This window comes from Typopeltis vanoorti, chromosome 19 (genome assembly GCF_054136105.1).
Source record: "Typopeltis vanoorti isolate ZY-2024b chromosome 19, IOZ_Tvanoo_1.0, whole genome shotgun sequence".
Lineage (NCBI taxonomy): Eukaryota > Metazoa > Arthropoda > Arachnida > Uropygi > Thelyphonidae > Typopeltis > Typopeltis vanoorti.
The window spans coordinates 51,113,096-51,135,042 of NC_143567.1; the positions used below are offsets into that span (position 1 = coordinate 51,113,096).

At 34.7% G+C, this 21,947-nt stretch overlaps 1 protein-coding gene across 2 annotated transcripts in view; it reads right to left on the reverse strand.

Annotated features, from left to right (window-relative positions):
• The window catches only part of tefu (Serine/threonine-protein kinase tefu), a 409,445-nt gene that overhangs the window by 209,264 nt on the left and 178,234 nt on the right, over positions 1-21,947 (reverse strand). For both annotated transcript variants that reach the window (XM_090409436.1, XM_090409435.1), the window contains exons 14-15: positions 18,721-18,906; positions 15,280-15,445 (exon numbers count right to left, since the gene is read on the reverse strand). In XM_090409436.1, coding sequence (XP_090265562.1) covers positions 15,280-15,445; positions 18,721-18,906 — 352 coding nt within the window. The remainder of the gene's footprint in view (positions 1-15,279; positions 15,446-18,720; positions 18,907-21,947) is intronic.

Sequence of the window (21,947 nt, forward strand, 5' to 3'; positions counted from 1 at the left end):
AAATTTACTTCTCACTCTCTTCTTCACCACATTTTTGTACAACTTACACTGATGGCCTCTCATTCTTTCCATGTTAATCTCCACTCTTTTTATAAATCCTTTAGTGTTGATGTGGTAGAATCCTTAACTAACTTGAAGTTCTCTATTATATCTCCTATTTTTTTCCTATTCACCAAACTCTAATCCGCATTCCTTCAACCATTCTGCATAAACAGCATTCCAGAGTCTCTTTATCACGTTGGTTATTGTCTTTGGACCCTCTCTAGTGTTTCCACATCACAATGAAACTTAGCAACCAAATCTGAGCACAATAATCCATGTGTGGTTGGACCAATGCCCTATATAAAGGAGGTGGTGGTGCCTCTATAGAGGCACCACCACCTCCTTATCCCTACATGTTAATGTACTTTTTATCATAGCAGCAATGTGATGTGCATTCTCCACAACACTTGCAATGTCCTCAGAACTTCAATCCACTGTCTTCCATCATCCCAAGATACCGAATCTCATCCACTTCCTGAAGTACAGTCCACCAATACAGTACATAGTCTTATATTTCGGTAACAACACCTTGCATTGTTCTATTAATACTAAAACAACAACCTCACTCATCTGTCCAAGCTAAAAGTCTATTCAAATCTTCCTGTAGAGAATTAACATCAGCAATAGTTCATAATTCTACCTAATTTTTCACCATCAGCAAAATTTAAAGATTCCCCAGTGAATCCACAATATCATTAACAAATAATATTGTTAATGATATTGGGCCCTACTATTAAGTTAAATAGTAGGGCCCAAGAACAGAACCCTGAGGCATGCCACTAGTCACCTTCCTTTTCTGAGACACTGCTCCATCATATACAACTTGCTAGTATCTTTCAGAAAGAACAGTTCATCTAACCAATCTATTATCTAATCCCATCTTCTGCAGCTTATACACCAATCTGTCATGAATCTATCTATCAAATGCAAAGTTCAAGAAAATCACAGCATACAAATCTCCATTATCCAACACTTTTTTCATTTTATCGTAAAATGTAAGTAGATCTAAAACAAGACCTACCCTTCATAAACCCATGAAGACCTTCATAGAGAATGTTATATCAATCAACCCAATCCTGTATTCTATTCCTCACCAATTTCTCCAACACATTGACTACAACTGGAGATATACAGACCAGTCTATAATTGTAAACTTCTGTCCTAGACCTATGCCTGTAGAGATATAGTATTTTGCTTTCTTTCCACTCCATTTAGGAACCTTCACTACTGCAAGATGGTCATTCAATAACTAGGTCAAGGGCATTGCTAACTCTTTTGCACATTCTTTAAAATACATGGTGATGTGTCATCCATTCCTACAGCCTTATTTGCATCTAACCAAAACTTGATACACTTCTGAATCTTTCACTTTTAATTCTCCTAACTTTGCCTCTATTTTATATGCTACATAGCATCATTCACATTAGTCAGACATATATTAATGAATTGCTCATTAAATAATTCCACTATCGTTTGCAATGGTTACTCTGCCACTATAACTATCTACCAGTGTCAACCTACCATATTTTTTTTCTCTTTTGCTTGCTACATACCAAAAAAATTTACTTGGATTAGCTTTGACCTACCTAACTGGCTAATCTCCTCTCATATCTTACCATACCTTGCCCACCCAGGGGTTTGCAAAATTCAGTGCACCTGCAACCTACTTGACATAGGGGGGAAACAGGGTGCACATCCCAATAAGAAAAGATGAACATAAATGCCACATTAAATTCTTTCACTATGGTAAAACAGGCCTGTCAGACCACACACTTCAAACATGTCACAGAATTAACTGGAAAAGTACCAAGTCCATACACCACACCAAAACCAGGTTTGAGAGAAAGCTGAAAAAAGCCTGTGAAATGCTGAAACATCATCCAAATCTAAATAAGAATGATGGATTAATAATTCCAAGAATCTGGAGGACCTATCTTCAATCCATGTAATAATTAACAACCTCAGACAGAAGAAAACCTTAATATAAGAGGACTTTAGAAATTGTTTAATGTAGTTCTGCTATAAAACTTTTTTTTTAGTCATTGGTATATTATTATACTGATATGTATGAAAAGTTTATTTTATTTTGTGAATTAATTTTTAATTTTGTATATATTTTATTTATTTTATTTTTTCCACCAGAGGTCAGGAAAGGGTAAATGATTAACAAAACATTTAGATTCATCTTACTTCTGTGTAGTGTCACGTACATATGTATGTTTTCCTGATGATGATGATCTCAATACAGAGGTTTAAATGCCAAATATTATTTTCTTAATTACAAGTAAAGTAATTATTCCAACATGTGTGTTTTTGTCACCATAAATTCTTCACTATGAATGCTGACCACAGTGTAACTTTAAAAGAAAGAATCCTCTCATATCTTACTTTTTCTTTTTTTAACTATGCTTGTCACTTTTCTGTCCTATAGTTCACAGCTTATATTCTTCATGCATCTGTTCACTACAAACTAGTTTGTACCTCCACCTCCATAACTTCTTTTGCCACACTGCTTGCTAGAATTCACTATTCCATCTCACCCCTACTTTATTTATTCACTTAACTCTTGGTATGCAGTTATGTATTGCTTGTGTCAGATACTGTCTTATCATTTCTCATGCACTGTCAACGTCTTAGCTACACAACTTATTAACTCAACATATTGATGCTAGTTGAATATGGAGCTTCACATAATCACCCACATTATAGTTCCACATATATATATACCTTCTTGATAACAACCTTTTCCATTTGACTACCTTTCAAACCAATACCACATGATCACTCTCACCAACAGGTGGCAGTGTTGATATCTATCCTGCGAGGATAACACAAAATCCAACACCTGAAAACCTTGTGTTGTTTCCATCACATGCTGCTTAAGATAGTTATCCTACAGAAACTCAATTAATTCTCCTTGTTACCTTACACTACTCTTCTTTCCAATTCACATCCCTATAATTAAAATCTCCCATTAGGATCACCTTCCTTTTTTTACTTACTAAACTAATTTGTCTAAACATTTCACAATCAGTACTCTCCACATTCCCTGGCCTATGACAACATCCTATTAGATATACTATTTGATTAATCCCAACTAGTACTACAATTTTCCACTTCCACTCTTGTAGGACAATTCCTCTGCTATGATCAGGGCTTCAGAAATACAACTTAAATCTATTAGCCACAAAAAAATTTGACTCTGACAAGATTGGTCTACTTTATACGAAAATAAGGGATGTTTTAAAAAACTAAATGTTATGATGACAAAACAAAGTACAGTAAAATCTCTCGTAACCTGCAATACCAAAACAACGGCACTTTCAAAGGTCTAAATTTAAACCAGAAATTTAAGCCTATGAGATAAGAAAATGCAATGGGCTTGCATTTTGGCAATATTTGCCGAGCAATATTCATCTATGTCAGCACATGATGTTATGAAACTTCATTGTATACACAGTGAATTTTTAAAGCTCTGGTGACAATCTTGTAAGCAGGGAGACATTCAAAATTATGTTATGTCATCACTAAGAAATTCACAACAACTTTCATGTGATAATACGTACTGTAATTTTTAAATGCTGTTTAAATTTGATTTTTTGAAATATAAAAGTATGTGTATGTGTTTTAAATTTTAAAAAATCTGCACGATTTTTGATGTTATTTATTTAATTATGGCCAGAAGATCGAAAAATACGACCAACGAACTTTGCATGCTGCAATTTCTACGGAAGTCATCACAAAACATGAACAGGTAAGTTCTCGAAATATATATTCAATTATCTGGCAAAATCTTGTATCCGGAATCAGCAAAGTCCCGTTGTTGCCGGTTAAGAAAGATTCTACTGTACTACATTTTTTAATTTTCTTTATATTGAAACATGCTTTCCTTTAATGCAACACACATTTTGCATGCCACAACTCGGTTTGTTTTCTTTCATTTATTGTTCATAATGATGTTTATATAATGTTTATCCATAAACAATCATTTAATATGAAAGACAATAAAATTCAAGACAAGACAGTAGGTTGCAATGCATGTAAAGCTTGACTCACCTTTCAGAATGTACTCAGTCTCCTGATATGGTCTTTGACTTGTCTTTTGCAAATAAATGTATTTTTTAAATAATAGTGTTTAAAAGCATTTTTGTTATGTAAAATTTTTAGTGATAGGTAGTCAAAAAGGGCATTTGACATGACAAAATTTGACATGATTGTCGAAGTTAGGAGAGCAGTAAATTCATGTTGTGAGCTGCAAAAATAAGCTTAAGACAATACTCTATTACAAATGCATAACTACTCTACTTAATAGGTGTTAGAAGAATAAGAACTATAGCTATGATACAATATTTAATTAGATTGTGCCAATTTTAATCTGTGTTTATAAATACCTGAGCCTCCATACCTCAGTCAGTATCAGTAGCGGCCGGTGGAATTTTAAATGGGGTGCTGCCTATACAAAATAATTTTAAAAAAATCTTTTTTTCCTAATTAGTAACCAATTTATTAATAAATAAATCTGTAGATTTATTTATTAATAAATTGGTTACTGATCAGGAAAAAAAATTTTGTTTAAAAATTATTTTGTATAGGCAGCCCCACTTCAAACTTCACGGGCCGCCACTGGTCAGTATAGACAAAGCCCTTTGGTCAGAAAGACATGGGTCTGATTCCCGTCCATGACTTGAGGAAAGTCATGTTTCCTTAACTCGGGTTTTTCGTCCCTCAGAACGGACAAACTGGCCAGTGGAACACACGCAATTTACAGACAAGAATCATGCCTTATCCTCGTAATACAGTTCATCCTTGGATTTCCTAACCGCTATGGGCACTTAAGTGCCTATTAAAGCCACTGATGAATGGATGGTTTATAAATACCAGTTTAATTTGTCAATGAAATCATATTCTGAGAAAAGTACAATTATTGTTATTTTTTAAATAATAGATTGTCAATTATTTTCCTTATCTCACTGCACAGCCTTCATTTGTTGCCTTTACTGCTCTCCTAATTCTGACAATCATGTTGCCCTTTTTGACTATCTATCACTAAAAATTGATTTTTTTATAAACTAATTACCCAAACTGTGAGTGTGTCCTCCTTGGGGATGTCTATAACGTAAAGTCTATAACATAAACTGACTCCTCTACTCCAACTTCACAGATCAAGCTAGAAGGGAAGCTGAATCATTTGCTATCAGTCATAACCGAACACAAACAGTCAATCTATCAACCAGAATACCAGACAATCCTCATCATTCCACTAACATACTTGACCTTTTCTTAACTAGCTTTCCCTCCAAATACACTATGGACATTTTCTCTCTCCTTGGCAATTCTGACCAAAATCTTATTCAAGTCTCCTTCTCCATAGGTCATCCTCCTCCCAGCCAATCTCAGCCTCATGCCCTATGATACTATAATTGTGCTGCTGGAATGACCTCTGGAATTTTTAAGCCACTTTTCCATAGTCAGATTACTGCTTTCATTCTCCTGATCCAAACATCTGCACTGAACTTATAACCAAATAAATCCTCACTGGAGCCTTCATTCCCCACTTCACAGCAAACCCCTGACCAGTATCCAAGCCCTAGTTCTCAAAAAAATGTGCAGAGGAATTTTTTTTTTTTGAGAATCAGGCAGTTGAAAAATGCAACTTATGTTCAATAGCTTAAATTAAAAACTTCAGCTTACACAACAGCCAGAAATGTGTAAAAAAAAGTTACAATGATTCCAAAGCAGACTTCATAAGAATGAAATGCAATAAACATGCCTCCTGCTCAAGTGGCATTCATGCCTTCTGATTCTTTGCTAAAGCTGTTGGGCATAACTTCTGCCATTCCTTGTTGCCATCTCTCAGGCATTCTGATGGCATCATGGTAATCTCACCCAAGAAAAAGGTGGACCTCTTGGCATCAGTTTTTTCCCCTGCAACTTTTGCCTAGATGATCAAAGCAAATCATCTCCCATACTACCACAAACTATCCACTGCATGCCTCCTCTGAACTTTTGGCAAAAGGACATCAAGAAACTCCTTAGTAAGGCTCCTGGTTCAGATGGTATTCCTTCGATTGTGCTCAAGACTTATATTCTGGAATTGACACATATCCTGTATTGCCTATATAAACAATAATATTCTACTAGCATCTGCCCAACAACATGGAAGCAAGCTGATATCCAGCTTGTACCCAAAAAAGGAAGACAGAAGTTAGACATCTATGGACCCATTGCTCTCACCTCAGTACTTTCAAATGCGACGGAGAAGGTTATCAGCAACCAACTTCTTCAATATCTGGAGACCAAACAATTAATTAGCACTTACCAAATATGGATTCTACCATTTTCACTCTACAGAAGACCTCCTAGAACAACGGCTATAGAAAGATTTGGAGAAAATCATGTTATTGCTTTTGATATTTCAAAGGCATCTGATTGTGTTTGTCACCGAGATCTCCTGAACTAGCTGCCATCTTATGGCCTCCCTCATGCACTCTGTGATTGGATTACCAGCTTCCTCACTGGTCATTTATTGTGTGTCATGGTGGATGGCTTACCTTAATCAGATTTTTTCTCCATCAATGTTGGAGTGCCCCAGGATTCTGTGCTCTCACTCATGCTCTTCCTTCTTTATATCAATGACCTCCTTTCTCTGATTTGAAATCCTATTCACAGTTTTGCTGACAACAGTACTCTTTATTGCTCGTCTTCATTCAATAAACCCTGTAGTAGTAGTCTAATATTCATTTATTATTTACAAGAAAAATCCTAACTCATCTCCTCACTTTTGATAATGTTCCAGTTTCCTTTCAAGATCAACTTTCTCTTCTTGGTTGACTATCACATCCAGTCTATCCTGGCACAAACATATTACTTACATAGCCTCTAAAAAGCTTGGTGTTCTTTTCCATTCTAAATATTACTTCTCTTCCTCTCAATGCCTAACACTTCATAAGTCTCAGACCCAAACAACTTGAAGTACTGTTTCCACATTTAGGGTGAAGTCCCCAATTCTAAGAATTCTATATAATATTCAGAAGAGGGCAATTCACTTAACAGATGACCCTTTCCTCAAAGATTCCATTCAGTCACTTTATCATAGGAGCTCTGTTTCAGCACTGTGCCTTTTCTATAGGTACTTTCATGGGCATTCCTCCACTTTCTTCTAACAATGAAAGAACTAGAGAAGCCACTGGCCAGCTCCAAACACACTGAAATAACTTCTCGATAGGTCTTGACCTTTCATATGCAGGGTCATCATAAAAATAAAAAAACGAGCACATTGATTTGATCAAAAATTTATTTACTGAAATGATAACTAATTTAATTCTAATGTTTTCATGATAAAACGTACTTGTTTTGAGATGTAAAACTTTCATGTTTACTCGCACATTTCAAGTGTGCAAGATTTGCTGTTTTCAAGTAAGGTGCCTTAACTATAATACATGGCAGCTCATTTTTCTCACTTCAGAATTGAAACAAAAACCAGAAGTGTCAAGCACAGTGGAGCATGCATAGAGTAAAAAAATAATACAGCAGTAATGCTGAGAGAGAAATTGAGGAGTTTTTTTTGGAACTCCACAGTGGATATTTCTATCATATAGAAAGAAAAACTTTAAGTTAAATTGCTTTATGTTACAACAATGATGAAGGACAACTGTTGAGGGAGAAAAAGATATGGCACATTGACTTTTTAATGACTGTTCATGTTTTCATAGTCTTTCACATAGAAAGAAAAATAATGTTCTGAATCTTACAAGAGATAAAAAGATGGAAGAACATGAAGATTACTGATGCATGTTATAACTTTTAAGAAAAAACTAGCAACTAAAATTGCAAGTATTTTTGTGATTCTTTAAAAGGGAAAGGATTTCAGATCCAGAAGTTTTTCATGATTATTTTTATTTCCAACTCTTCAAACATAAAATTGCTTTTTAATAAATTTATTGGCACCACCCATAATTAATAACTTGACAGTAAATGAGATGATGTTTAAAAAAAAGTGTAAAGTATGCAAAGAAAATAATATATTCTGAAGGTATACAGAATAAGGCTAAAAATTCGCTTGTCTGATAACTAACCTGTGATGAGTGGACAAGTGGATTTCTGAAACTCTGGCTATCATTAACAGTGCTAACCATCCTTACTTCACCTTGCTATCCTTTCAGAAAATTCTATATCCTACGATTCCTATGCCTGCAATATACCATCCTCATTCAACCAAGTTTCACTTATACCAAATAGCATTGGGCATACTGATTTGATCCGTTAATCCATGCTTACCATAGCAGACTATGGATTAACTGTACTATCAGTAACAATCATGTTTAGAAAAAGCCATGTCATTTGGTCATTAACCAGTCATTTAGCCTAATAATGAAGCTGAAATATTCGAAAAACACTAGATTTCATTCTCATCTCATTTTCCTTTTACCCTCTTTTACTTTGCGGTGTCGAAGGTTTATTAATCATCGGACCTCAAACAGTTCATGGGATAAGGTGGTCAGCCCTACGCCTCAGTGTATCCTATGTCCGTAGTGTTGAGTTCTCAAGGCTGGTTTGCCTGCTTTGCGAGATGAAAACCCCCAGAATAAACTGGGAAAAAAACCCTACTGTCCATGCCCAAGGCTAACTTGGCTATGGCTGAGGAAGATCCTTCAGCTCCTCACATCACCGACAGGAATCTAACCTAGGACACTCCTTCCCCAGGCATATGGTTGTGAAGCGCACAGCCACTAGGCTAACCACGTAGACACTAGATTTCATTAATATTCAGAAAAGTGGAAGTGGAGCTAAGTCAAGGTGGTAGAGTTGTCACAAACAGAATAAGAAAGGTTTGCAAACCAGGTATTTGAATCAAAGATTACAGGAAAAGAAGATTTTAAAAAAAAAATCTTCTTCTAGAGGAGATTTTTTTTTCCATGGAGAAAAACCAAGATATAGCTAGAATGATGTAGTTAGGAGTACCTTAGAATTCTGAAAATACGAGCTGATCAAACATAACTGGTCAATTTATAACATAGCCTTACTTTTAATTGGAAATAGTCAAGTAATCTTCCTTATGACTATTACAGTATTTTATAACTTCCAGCCTCCTAATTTTTTTGAGGGAACATTGTCCAGGAAATGTAAATGAAATCTTAGACTGATAAATGATTTAAATTCAGTCCAAAGCAAAATGTGTAAATGATTTTTTTTTTCCTTTTCATTTTGTCATCAAATTTCCCTTAACAGGATTAATAAAATGCTAAAGAAGATCCTTACCGTATATGTCGGCGTATAAGACAAGGCCTAAATTTTAGGCTATTTTTAGGTTTTAAGCTTATGTCGGTTGTATAAGACAACCCCCAATTTCTTCTTTCTTGTATTAATGCAATGTTAGGTATTGTTGTTATATCCATTATTTTTATATCTATGCATATCCGTTATTTTTTGCATAGCATAGATTTAGTATTTATACAAATTACCCCAATTAAAAGTGATTAGCCCCAATTTTAATTAATTATTAATTTTGTATTTTTTAAAATTTTAGGATTATTAAAATTGTTATCATTTAAAATCATGGAACCAGCAATAAAAGAAGAAAATATGAAGCTCAATTTAAAATAAGGGTAATTGAAATGGCAAAGCAAACTAATAACTATGCTGCTGCAAGAAAGTTTGACATAACCGAGAAGATGGTAAGAGAATGGAGGAAGAATGAAGATATTTTTAAAAAATTGCCAAAGAAAAAATGTGCAATAAGAACGGGGATTGCCGATGGCCACAACTGGAAAATCATGTTGCAGAATGGGTATTCGAAAAAAAGCAGAATGGTTAGCTTGTTACAAGAAATATGATTAGAGCACATGCACTAAAATGGTCAAGATTGAATCCGGATGAAAGTATAGAATTTCAAGCTACTTCAGGATGGTGTAATCATTTTATGAACAGACAAAATCTGGTAATATGACAAAAAACGAAAATTGCTCAAAAACTATCAGCAGAGCTTGACCACAAACTTACCAGTTTCCATAAATTTATTATTCAGTTTAGACAAGAACATAAATTTCTATTGTCAGCTATTGGAAATATGGATGAAACTCCTTTGAGCTTTGATATGATAAGCAATAAAACAGTGGAGTATAAAGGTAGTAAGAGTGTGCTAGTTCGAAGTACAGGTCATGAAAAAACAAGGTTTACAGTTGTGTTGTCATGTTTGGCTGATGGAACCAAGTTAAAACCAATGATCATCTTCAAACTTAAACTAAACCTAAGATAAAATTTCCTTCAGGTGTTTTTGTACATTTTCACAAAAAAAGGATGGATGGAAGAAAATGGTGTGAAATTATGGACTATCAGCAGAGCTTGACCACAAACTTACCAGTTTCCATAAATTTATTATTCAGTTTAGACAAGAACATAAATTTCTATTGTCAGCTATTGGAAATATGGATGAAACTCCTTTGAGCTTTGATATGATAAGCAATAAAACAGTGGAGTATAAAGGTAGTAAGAGTGTGCTAGTTCGAAGTACAGATCATGAAAAAACAAGGTTTACAGTTGTGTTGTCATGTTTGGCTGATGGAACCAAGTTAAAACCAATGATCATCTTCAAACTTAAACTAAACCTAAGATAAAATTTCCTTCAGGTGTTTTTGTACATTTTCACAAAAAAAGGATGGATGGAAGAAAACGGTGTGAAATTATGGACAAATAATGTGTGGAACATGCGACCAGTCGGTATAATGAAAAAACGCAGTTTATTAAAATGGGATATGTTTTGTAGTCATTTAACTGAGAATACTAAAAGTCTTCTAGAAAAAAATAACACAAAAATTGTTGTTATACCAGGTGGTTTAACTTCTATATTGCAACCACTAGACGTCTGCTTGAACAAACCATTTAAAGATCACATGCAAGAAGAGTGGAATAATTGGATGTTGACTGGTGAAAAATCATTTACAAACAGTGGATCTATGCATGCTGCATCACTTGATATGTTGTGAAATTTTGTGATCAAAGAATGGAATAAAGTAAAAGTACACTATCATTTAAAGAGTGTGGTATCTCTAATCTTATGGATGGTATGGAAGATGATCTGTTGTGGGACACAGATGACAATGAAAACGAAATCAATTCACCGGATTTGAACTGGAATCCATATGATGATCATTTAAACAATGAATCTGAAGAACTAAGTTTTAAAAGAGGTAAACCGTGAGTAGACATAACTATACAAATAAATAACGGAAAAACTCACGTAGAAATATTATTTAATAGTATAATTTTCACCTGTGTGTCACAGGCATCTTCAGTACAATTAGGCACAAAAATTAAACACTAACTGACAATTCCAAAAAGCGCCACCTAAGTAGCTGGTGTAAGATAACTAAAAAGGTCAATAACTTTCCTAAAAAAAAAAAAAAAAAAAAAAAAAAATAATAATAATAATAATAATAATAATTTAATACAATAAAAAGTTAGGAAAGATTAGCTGATTTGTAAAGTACTATCTCCCATAAAGGGGATAGACGTAAGCCGTCGGATCTGTTTAAGTTAGGAGAATGAAGTAGAGTTTCACATGCTTCTTTATAAAGGCGTTCCATGAGAAACTGACTTTTGTGAAGAACTCTTGTCTTTCTCCAATGAACTCTGTGTCTAGTGAAGATGGCATGTTCTGCAAGACCAGACTTTTCAGGTTTAAAGTATTCAATATAAGATTGGTGTTCTTCTAGCCGAATGGAGGCAGATCTTCCCGTTTGTCCGAAATAACATAATCCACAAGAGCACGGAATCTGGTAGACACCTGGATGATTAAGATGTGGAAGCTTGTCCTTTGGAGAAGCGAGAAAGGTGGAGATTTTTCTAAACGGTCGAAAGGCAACAAAAATATTCAGTGGTTTTAAAATTTTTGCTATACGTTCACTGATGCCTTGTATATAAGGGATGGTAATGCGCGTTATTTCCTCTGTGTTTGAAGAGGGAGACATATTAAATCTACTCAAAGTTCTTTTAATGAAGCAATTCTTATAGCCATTAGATAGAAAGGAAGAAGTTATATATCGTATTTCTTTCTGTAAAAGATCGTCTGTAGAACAAAAGGAGTGGGCCCGATGAACCAGTGTTTTAATAGTTCCTGCCTTTTGACTGGGATGGTGATGAGATTCCGCATGGATATAGTGGCCTGTATGAGTCTTCTTTCTATAAACTGAGAAATGTAGGTTACCATCTGGTTGGCGAAGAATTAGAAGATCTAAAAAGGCTAACTGCTTATTTGATTCTACTTCTAGGGTAAACTTGATCCTAGGATGAAATGCGTTTAACTTATTGAGAAATTGTTGAAGTTCATTAGAAGAGCCATTCCATACAGCAAAAATGTCATCGACATATCTGAACCAATGAGTAGGTCTGGGAGAAATATTGTCAAAGATACGTTGTTCAAAATGTTCCATAAAGAAATTAGAGATAGCAGGAGAGAGAGGATTACCCATTGCTGTTCCTTCAATTTGTTGATACAACTTATTTTTAAAAGAAAAATAACCAGAATTTATTACAAAATCAAATAAGTTTACAATGTCTGAAGGAAATTCCTGTTGTAGTAATTCAATACTTTCCGAAAGAGGCACATTTGTAAATAAAGAAACAACATCTAAACTGATCATGATATCAGAAACGTCCAAATGAAGATCTGAAATTTTATTTTTAAAATCCAAAGTATTTTTTATATAAGTATCAGTTCTTCTAGTTGAAGAGGAGAGTAAATTAGATAAAAATTTTGAGATTTTGTAAGTTGGGCAACCTATACAATCTACGACTGGTCTTAACGGAATGCCTGGTTTATGAACTTTTGGAAGACCATACAATCTAGGTGGACGACCGAAGAAGGTTTTAAGTTTTTTCTTTTGATCTTCATTCCATGTAGATACATTATCTATAAGAGAATTAAGTCTCTTCAATTGACTCCGGGTAGGATCCGATGTAAGAGGCCTATAAGTTGAATAGTCGCGAAGTAAAAGAGACATTTTTCTCTCATATTCCTTCCTATCTTGAATCACTACAGCCTTCCCCTTATCAGCTTTCGTAATTATTAAATTATTGTTATTCTTCAGTGATTTCAATGCTTTAAATTCAGAGTAAGAAAGATTAGGACGAGGAGGCTTGGCATGAAAAAGAATTTGTGCACATTCAAAACGTAATCTGTTGGCTGTTTTTTGGGGTAAGGATCGAATACCCCTGTCTATGTTATGAAAAAAATCCATAATAGGCACCTTATTCGGCGTAACAGCGAAATCATATCCTTTTGATAAAACAAAACGTTCACAGTCTGTTAGTGGACGTCCGGAAACATTTATGACTACTTTATCTATATCAATAGTATTATTACTGGATCTAGGTAAGCTGACTAGTGATTCAAATTTGCGTTTCAGCTTGTCACGAGAATCATTGAAAACCTTTAAGTAAGAACTCGAAGATATACGCATTACAGTAGTAAAAGTTTCAACAGTTAAATTAGATTCCAGAGCAATTTTTATATCCATAATTTCTCTATTTAAGATGGCAAGAGATTTTTTAGCTTCGTGTAGCTGAATATTTAAAAGAGACTTACTAGCTTTGAAGTAGATCCGATGAGCTTTTGGGGACCTAAAAACTTCTTTTATTTTACAACAGGTTGGAATAACCTGGGCCATCTTACATCGTTTAAGAAATATTAATCTGTTAATGCATTTGGCCTTCTTTATCAATACTTTACCGTATCTAGCAGATTGTCTGGAAATAGACTCTCCGTGAAGTCTAGCAATAAGTTTTAAAAGAGGTAAACCGTGAGTAGACATAACTATACAAATAAATAACGGAAAAACTCACGTAGAAATATTATTTAATAGTATAATTTTTGCCTGTCTGTCACAGGCATCTTCAGTACAATTAGGCACAAAAATTAAACACTAACTGACAATTCCAAAAAGCGCCACCTAAGTAGCTGGTGTAAGATAACTAAAAAGGTCAATAACTTTCCAAAAAAAAAAAAAAAAAAAAAAAAAAAAAAAAAAAAATAATAATAATAATAATAATAATAATTTAATACAATAAAAAGTTAGGAAAGATTAGCTGATTTGTAAAGTACTATCTCCCATAAAGGGGATAGACGTAAGCCGTCGGATCTGTTTAAGTTAGGAGAATGAAGTAGAGTTTCACATGCTTCTTTATAAAGGCGTTCCATAGCAAAAATTTTAAAACCACTGAATATTTTTGTTGCCTTTCGACCGTTTAGAAAAATCTCCACCTTTCTCGCTTCTCCAAAGGACAAGCTTCCACATCTTAATCATCCAGGTGTCTACCAGATTCCGTGCTCTTGTGGATTATGTTATTTCGGACAAACGGGAAGATCTGCCTCCATTCGGCTAGAAGAACACCAATCTTATATTGAATACTTTAAACCTGAAAAGTCTGGTCTTGCAGAACATGCCATCTTCACTAGACACAGAGTTCATTGGAGAAAGACAAGAGTTCTTCACAAAAGTCAGTTTCTCATGGAACGCCTTTATAAAGAAGCATGTGAAACTCTACTTCATTCTCCTAACTTAAACAGATCTGACGGCTTACGTCTATCCCCTTTATGGGAGATAGTACTTTACAAATCAGCTAATCTTTCCTAACTTTTTATTGTATTAAATTATTATTATTATTTTTTTTTTTTTTTTTTTTTTTTTTTTATTTATTTTTTTTAGGAAAGTTATTGACCTTTTTAGTTATCTTACACCAGCTACTTAGGTGGCACTTTTTGGAATTGTCAGTTAGTGTTTAATTTTTGTGCCTAATTGTACTGAAGATGCCTGTGACACACAGGCGAAAATTATACTATTAAATAATATTTCTACGTGAGTTTTTCCGTTATTTATTTGTATAATCTGAAGAACTATTCTCAACAGATGATGAAGAAAATAAGCATGAAAATTGAGGTTAATAATTATTATTTCTTTTTTAAGACTTACATCTATTGTAATATTTTAAATAAATTTATTTAACAAAAAATTAATTTGCTTTGTTTATAAACACTGCTTATTTTCTTATATAATGATGTATTGTAACTACCTAAATGTTCATCCAAGAAATTAAGCTTCCCTTTTTGTACTTGCCATATAAGACGACCCATGATTTCGAGGGGTTTACTGTAGTATTTGAAAGTCATCTTATACGCTGACATATACGGTAAATATATCAGTCAAATTACTATTATACACTTATAAATGTTAAAAATCTTACCATCATGGGATGTCTGTGAAGATGAGATGCTTTTCTCCTTCATGCTATTGCAATGTTTTTCAAAAAATAATGAAATCTGATGAGATATTATATATCGCAGTGAATCATCATCTTGTAACAAGATTGAATGGATGAGATGTGGCAGAAGTTGTTCACAAAATTTGGCCTAAAAAAAATAAAAAAGAGAGAGAGAGGCTGCATTAGGTTTTTATGCAACAAATAATTGTAAAAAAATTCACATGGTGGTTGACCAAAACAGATTTTGAAAACTCCCTTAATAGGCATTATTCACCATAAACAAATATAAATATATAATTGACCATTGAACAATGCAGGGGTTAGCATCCCCCGCATGTTGTAGTTTGAATATCTGCATATAACTTTTGACTTCCCAAAAACTTAACTATTAATAGGTTACTGTTGACCATTAGAATGGGATGTTTCATAGTTATTTATATGTATGCAAGTATATATGTTTCGAAGCCTTATCGAAACATAAACAGTCAAATAACACATTTTATATGGTATGTACGTATATATATATATATATACAGGGTGTTCGGGATAAATTTGACAGTTTCGTAAGGAAAAAGAAAATCTTCTTTGTATCTATTAAATTTAATGAATTGACAAAAAAACATTACAGGCAGAGTTAATTACAATACTATCAACAAGATTTACTCAAAATAACCACCATTAGCATCGATCACAGTCTCATCGATCACTGATGCTACAGTCTCCCTGGGAAGGGCCGCAAAAACTGTTTTAATTTTATCCATTAACTGGGCTTTTGTATTACTGGAAGTGCGATTGGTGTCTTTTTCAACTGCGCCCCATACAAAATAATCCATGGGGTTAAGGTCTGGGGAGTTTGGAGGCCAAACATTTGGACTGGTGAAGTCGTAGAAATTTTCAGACAACCATTTTTGACTTTTCCCAGAGGTGTGGCAAGGGGCCGAATCCTGCTGCCATACATACGGCCTACCATTGGCTACCCTTGTTATCCAGGGCTTGACTACAGTTAGCAACTCCACGAACAAAGCCCGAATTCCAATGCCAGGGTTCTTCAACACCTGTTCCTGCAGATTTGCGAGGAATTCTGCTGTACGAACGCAATCAGATCGTCTGCTAGGGATCTTTCTTCTTGCTACATCCTCGTAGTCACCATTGCAAGTCTCTAGTTCATGCCTGATTGTTTTTACTGTATTCAGGGAGCATTGGGCAGCAGTCGTAATATCCTTATTTTGATGGCGGGCACGAATCATCATGATACAAGTTATTCTCTTCCATGATTCAGGTGGGTTCCAGCTATCCATCCTTTCTGACATCTTGTATATGAATGAAGAAGGGTCCAAACTTTTAAATGAAGAGAAGTGTGTGTTAATACATGTAACTTACGGAAAAATATAATTAATTATAAATATGTCAAATTTATCCCGAACACCCTGTATATATATACTATATTCTTACAATGTCATCTCCAATTAGCAGGGAAGCGATCTTACACCAGACAATGAAATTCATCTCCTTAAAGACAATCACCCATATATATGCTCATTATGGAATTCAAACCCACAGACTGTTGGTTGGACACTGGATATGCTAACCATCTTGCAAACTATTCCAGAGCAATCAAGTCAGATGTAACAGTCAAATAAAAACTTAATTTATAAAACACAATAAACATATATAAAGTATGACATTATTCTACCTAAGTAGAAAATGATACAAGAAATAGGCAAATTTCTTATTGGCAGTTTGCTTGCTGTGTAAGTATACTCCACATTAAGCACTATACGAACGTTCATCAGAGTTGAAAAGAAAACACTGTGATGAGTTTGAATATATGTGTCTGTTGGATGTATGTTTGGCAGATGCTTCTGTGACAAAGACTGCATAAACTGGTGGTGTATCACAAGGAACTGTTTTCAGTGTAAGCTAAGGTCAGCTGGGATAACGAAGGATAGTGGTACAACCATCATCACTGCAGTGGACTGAAATTCCATAACCATGTTGCGTGAACAGCACAGAGAGGTCATCACTGGTGTGACCAGTAATACTTAACATATTTTATGCAATCATTGGTAGACTATACAGTTAAACAGTTCAATGAGCACAACAGTGTAGGGTATTGGTTTATAGAACAAAGATGAATGAATTTACTAAGCTTCCATGTCTTTCACAGACTTCACAAAGCATTTGTTTATAGACAGATACCAAAAAGCATTTAAAACAGTAGTTTTCATCCCAACCAATGAGAATTAATTAACTTCTAGATCTAAAATTTCTAATCTTTCACATGACATTCATATCATCTTGGATGTAACATGAAGAGAAGCAAACAATACCTGAGTATCATTTAAATGATAAAAGCATTAAAATGAAAAGCCAAAGCTGTATAAATATGAATTACTTGTTGAATAATGCTAACAGTTATTCAGTTTGACTCTACCAAGCCAATTTGAATAACTGTTCTGACAAATTTCACATGAAAATCAACAATAAAAAGATTAAAGTGTGAAAACAGATAGACAGAAAATGAACTGCATTCTCAGTTGCCTATAAAGCACATCAACATATCTTAGCTATTTAGGCACATATTTTTAACTGAAGATGGCGAAATAAATATGAAATAAATAATAGAATAAATATATGGGAAAGAATAAACAAAAAGCTAACAATATACAAAGTAACATCCAAACTAATTTTACCAAATGCATCTGAGAACTGGGTTAAAAATAAAACTGATAAAGATTTATAAGATCATGGACATGCAAGTTCTAAGAAAAACTGGAGTGAATAGATAAGATCAATGGCAGGGCCATATTAAAAATGAGAACATCAGAAGATAATTTCATACTGCTAATATTAAAAATGAAGAAACTAGAAAAAACTTGACACTGTCAATATTCAAAAATATGTCAGCAGAGTTAATTTGAGATGTTGTGCTGACTGAAAAATTAGCAAAACAAGCATTTGAAGTAAAAATGGTGGCAAAAAAAGATCTAGAAGAAGAATGAGATATAGGTGTATCACTTTCTTTAAGTGATGCAGTTTGGTGCTTTTAGAAGATAAAACATAATACTTCATCCAATCAGAGACCTGACAAATAACAGACCAAGTGGAACTAAGCTGCTGATAGGAACCTTGTTATAAAATATTGTGTTGGACTATTGTAATATTTGGTACTTTCTTGCAAGTATGCACCAGAAAATAATGATCATGAAGAAAAATCATACTTAATTCATCCACTCTAAAAAAATTAAACAGCTTATTGGATTTATCTTTATATTTAGTAAGGCTCAAGTTTTTTTTATCTCACATGCAGCAGTTTAAGTCATGAGACAGTCAGACTTAGGTTGCAGTTGTGAGCTACTTTCTCTCTTTAAGTGAATTATTATCACTTGATAAACAAATTTCAACATAAAAAGTATAATTTACCTCAACCCTGCATACTGGAATCAGTTCCTGAAAGATTTCATTCCTAGTAACACCAGTTTCTAAAAGTGAGCAAACAAGCTTTACAATCCACTGTGAGTGATTTACATGATCAGGAGACCAAAGATTAACATCATCCATCATTTCTGCAAATTCTGAGCTAGTGAAAGACTGACGGATGATTCCTGACTACAAAAAACAAATAAAAGAAAGAAAAGGATTACACACATATAAACTGCATGCACATGTGAACATGCAGAGATATAAAAGTTTCTTAGGAAAGATATATATATATAAACAACTGGTAACTGAAAACATAAAGAACTGAACCATACATGCAATTACAAAAGGCATTGTTATACACTAAAATGTTTTGTGTGTGAAAGAGAAATTTACTTTCTGTTCAAAGAGGAGCATTATGCTGTTCATAATACCAATGGTCATAAGAATCAGTAATAACAAAATGATGCATTTCCAAGAAGTAATCATAACAGAATTTCATGCTCTCACTTTATGAAGAAATTATTCATATTTTTGAAGACATCAAATATATCTTCAAAAACATATCAGTATCTATAACTATACTAAGGGTGAAATACAAATAAAAAATATAACTATACAAAGGGTGAAAGAAATGATAGTGGTGGCAGGTACAAATGATTTGAAAGGAGATAAAATGGATATGATAGAGGACCTGAAGGAATTGTTTGAGGTAGCAAAAGAGAAGAATGAGAGAGTTAGGATGGTTAGTCTGTTGCCGCGGTATGACAGTGAAGAGTTTATAAGGAGGGCCATAATTGCTAATGACTTTATGTGTGGGTTATGTAGGATGAGTGGTGTGGAATTTGTGGACGTGTGGAGCGAGTTCGATGGGCGAAAGGATCTATATAAGATGGATGGTTTGCATTTGAATGGATATGGTGTAACGAGACTTGAAAAAGTGTTGTTGAATGAAGTGGATGTGCAGAATCAGGGAAACTAGATTTATTAAGGGGGGGGGAGTAGATATACAGACCTTAGGGAGGCAGTTGAGTGTATGAATGAGTATAATATGCCCGAGCGAATAAGGACAACAAATCAAAATAGGATAGTTAGCATAAGACATCAAGGTAGGGATGGGACTAATGGGCATTTGCAATTTATGTATACTAATGCTAGGAGTATTAGGAACAAGAAGGAAGAATTTTTAGCCTTGGCCGGCGCTTCCAGACCACAGGTTATTGGCATTAGTGAAACATGGCTGACTGAAGATGATATAGTTAGTGGGATTGAATGTGAGGGGTATAGCGTGTTCAGGAGTAACAGGGAGAATAAAATGGGGGGGGGGGGGGAGTATTACTGATAGTAGCCGATGCCAAAGAGAATTGAAGTTGAATTGCATCATAGAGAAAAGAGCACATTTGAGGCCATTTGGTGTGAGATTGAGGCTAGCAGAACAAAATATACAATTGGGTGCTGCTATACACCAGGTGATGGAATAGATGGTGGAGATAGTATGCATAAGCAAATAGAAGAAATGAGTGGAAGGAGGGTAATTATTATGGGAGATTTCAACTATGGTAACATTGATTGGAAGGAGGAGAAGACATATGGGAGGAAGAAATTGGATTTTATACAGTTATTAAGGGATAACTATCTGCTACAGCATGTAATGGAAAATACTAGGGGTCAGAGAGTGCTTGACTTAGTAATTGCATCTGAGGATTAGACTGTAACGAATATGACCACATTGCCACCAACTGGTGTGAGTGATCATAGGGTCTTGACTTGGAAGGTAGTTAAAGGTGTCGAATTTACAATTAAGACAGGGTACATGTGGAATTATTGGGCTGGTAAGTATGACAAGCTTAGGAGTTTCGTTGGTTCAGTGCCATGGCATGTAAAACTGCAAACGCTGGATGTTGATAGTGCATGGGAGGCAGTTAAAAAGTGTTTGCAGGAGGCAATCGTTGATTGTATATCTAGAGTCCGAATAATAAATCAAGTAAGGATTAAAGGGATGAATAACACCATTAAGCTTGAGCTGCAAAAAAAGAATCAACTGTGAAGGGAATTTAAAGAGAAAGGTGACCTGCAAGCACATGAACAGTATAAAGCCCAGGCCAAAAGGGTAACAAGTGTGGTAAGAAAAGCAAAAGTGGATTATGAAAGAACATTAGCCATGCAGGCTAAAGAGAATCCCAAATAGTTTTTTTATACGTTGCAAGTAAAAGAAAAAATGTATACGGCATATTGATTTTAAAGAATACCGATGGTAGGGAGGTAACCGAATCAGTTGATATAGTAGAATTACTGAGTGAGCACTCTGCAAGAGTATATCATCAAGGTGGTGACATTGCAGAAATGGAAGAACAAACAGCTTATACGGGAATTGTGGTGAATGAAGTTGAGGTGAACAGTCTATTACAAAACCTCAATGTCAATTCATCTGCAGGATTGGATGGTATACCAGCTTGTGTTGTACATGAAGCAGCTAAAGAATTGTCAGTGCCTTTGACCATTTTGTTTAATTTGAGTCTCGGGTCTGGGTTAGTCCCAAGGGGTGGAAAGAGTGGAAAATAGTTCCACTGTATAAAAGAGGTTCCAAGACTGCTGTTGTAAATTACCAGCCGATCAGCATATTAGGAATTGTTGTCAAGGTCTTGGAGAAAATAGTCAAAAGGAAAATACAAGATTGGATAGATGAAAATGGGATATTGTATGGGTTTTGTGAAGGGATCTACCCTTCACAAAACCATGCCTCAGTAACTTGCTCACATTCTAAACACAGTGACGGCTGAACTGGATAAGGGTAACGGGTTTACAGTGATTCTACTGGACCTTGCTAAAGCCTTTGATAGGATACCACATGGAATTCTAATCAGTAAACTGCAGCACATGGGGATAGATATAGGGTTGGTGAGATGGATAGGAGGGTGGTTGATGGAGAGATATCAGAGAGTGGTTTATTCAGGAGTAGAGTCCAAAAGTCAGCCTGTGACAAGTGGTGTGCCATAGAGTTCTGTTCTTGGACCACTACTGTTTAATTTGTTCATTAACGATATAGGAAAGGATCTGAGAGGAACTGTGCATCTGTTTGCAGATGATGCAAAGTTCGGTAGAGCAATGGAATGCTCAGGATGTCAAAATTATGCATGATGATTTGGATAGTTTGGAGGACTGGGCTAAGGAGAATGGATGTCAATTTAATGTGGAAAAATGTAAGGTTTTGCATTTTGGGGTGAAAAGAT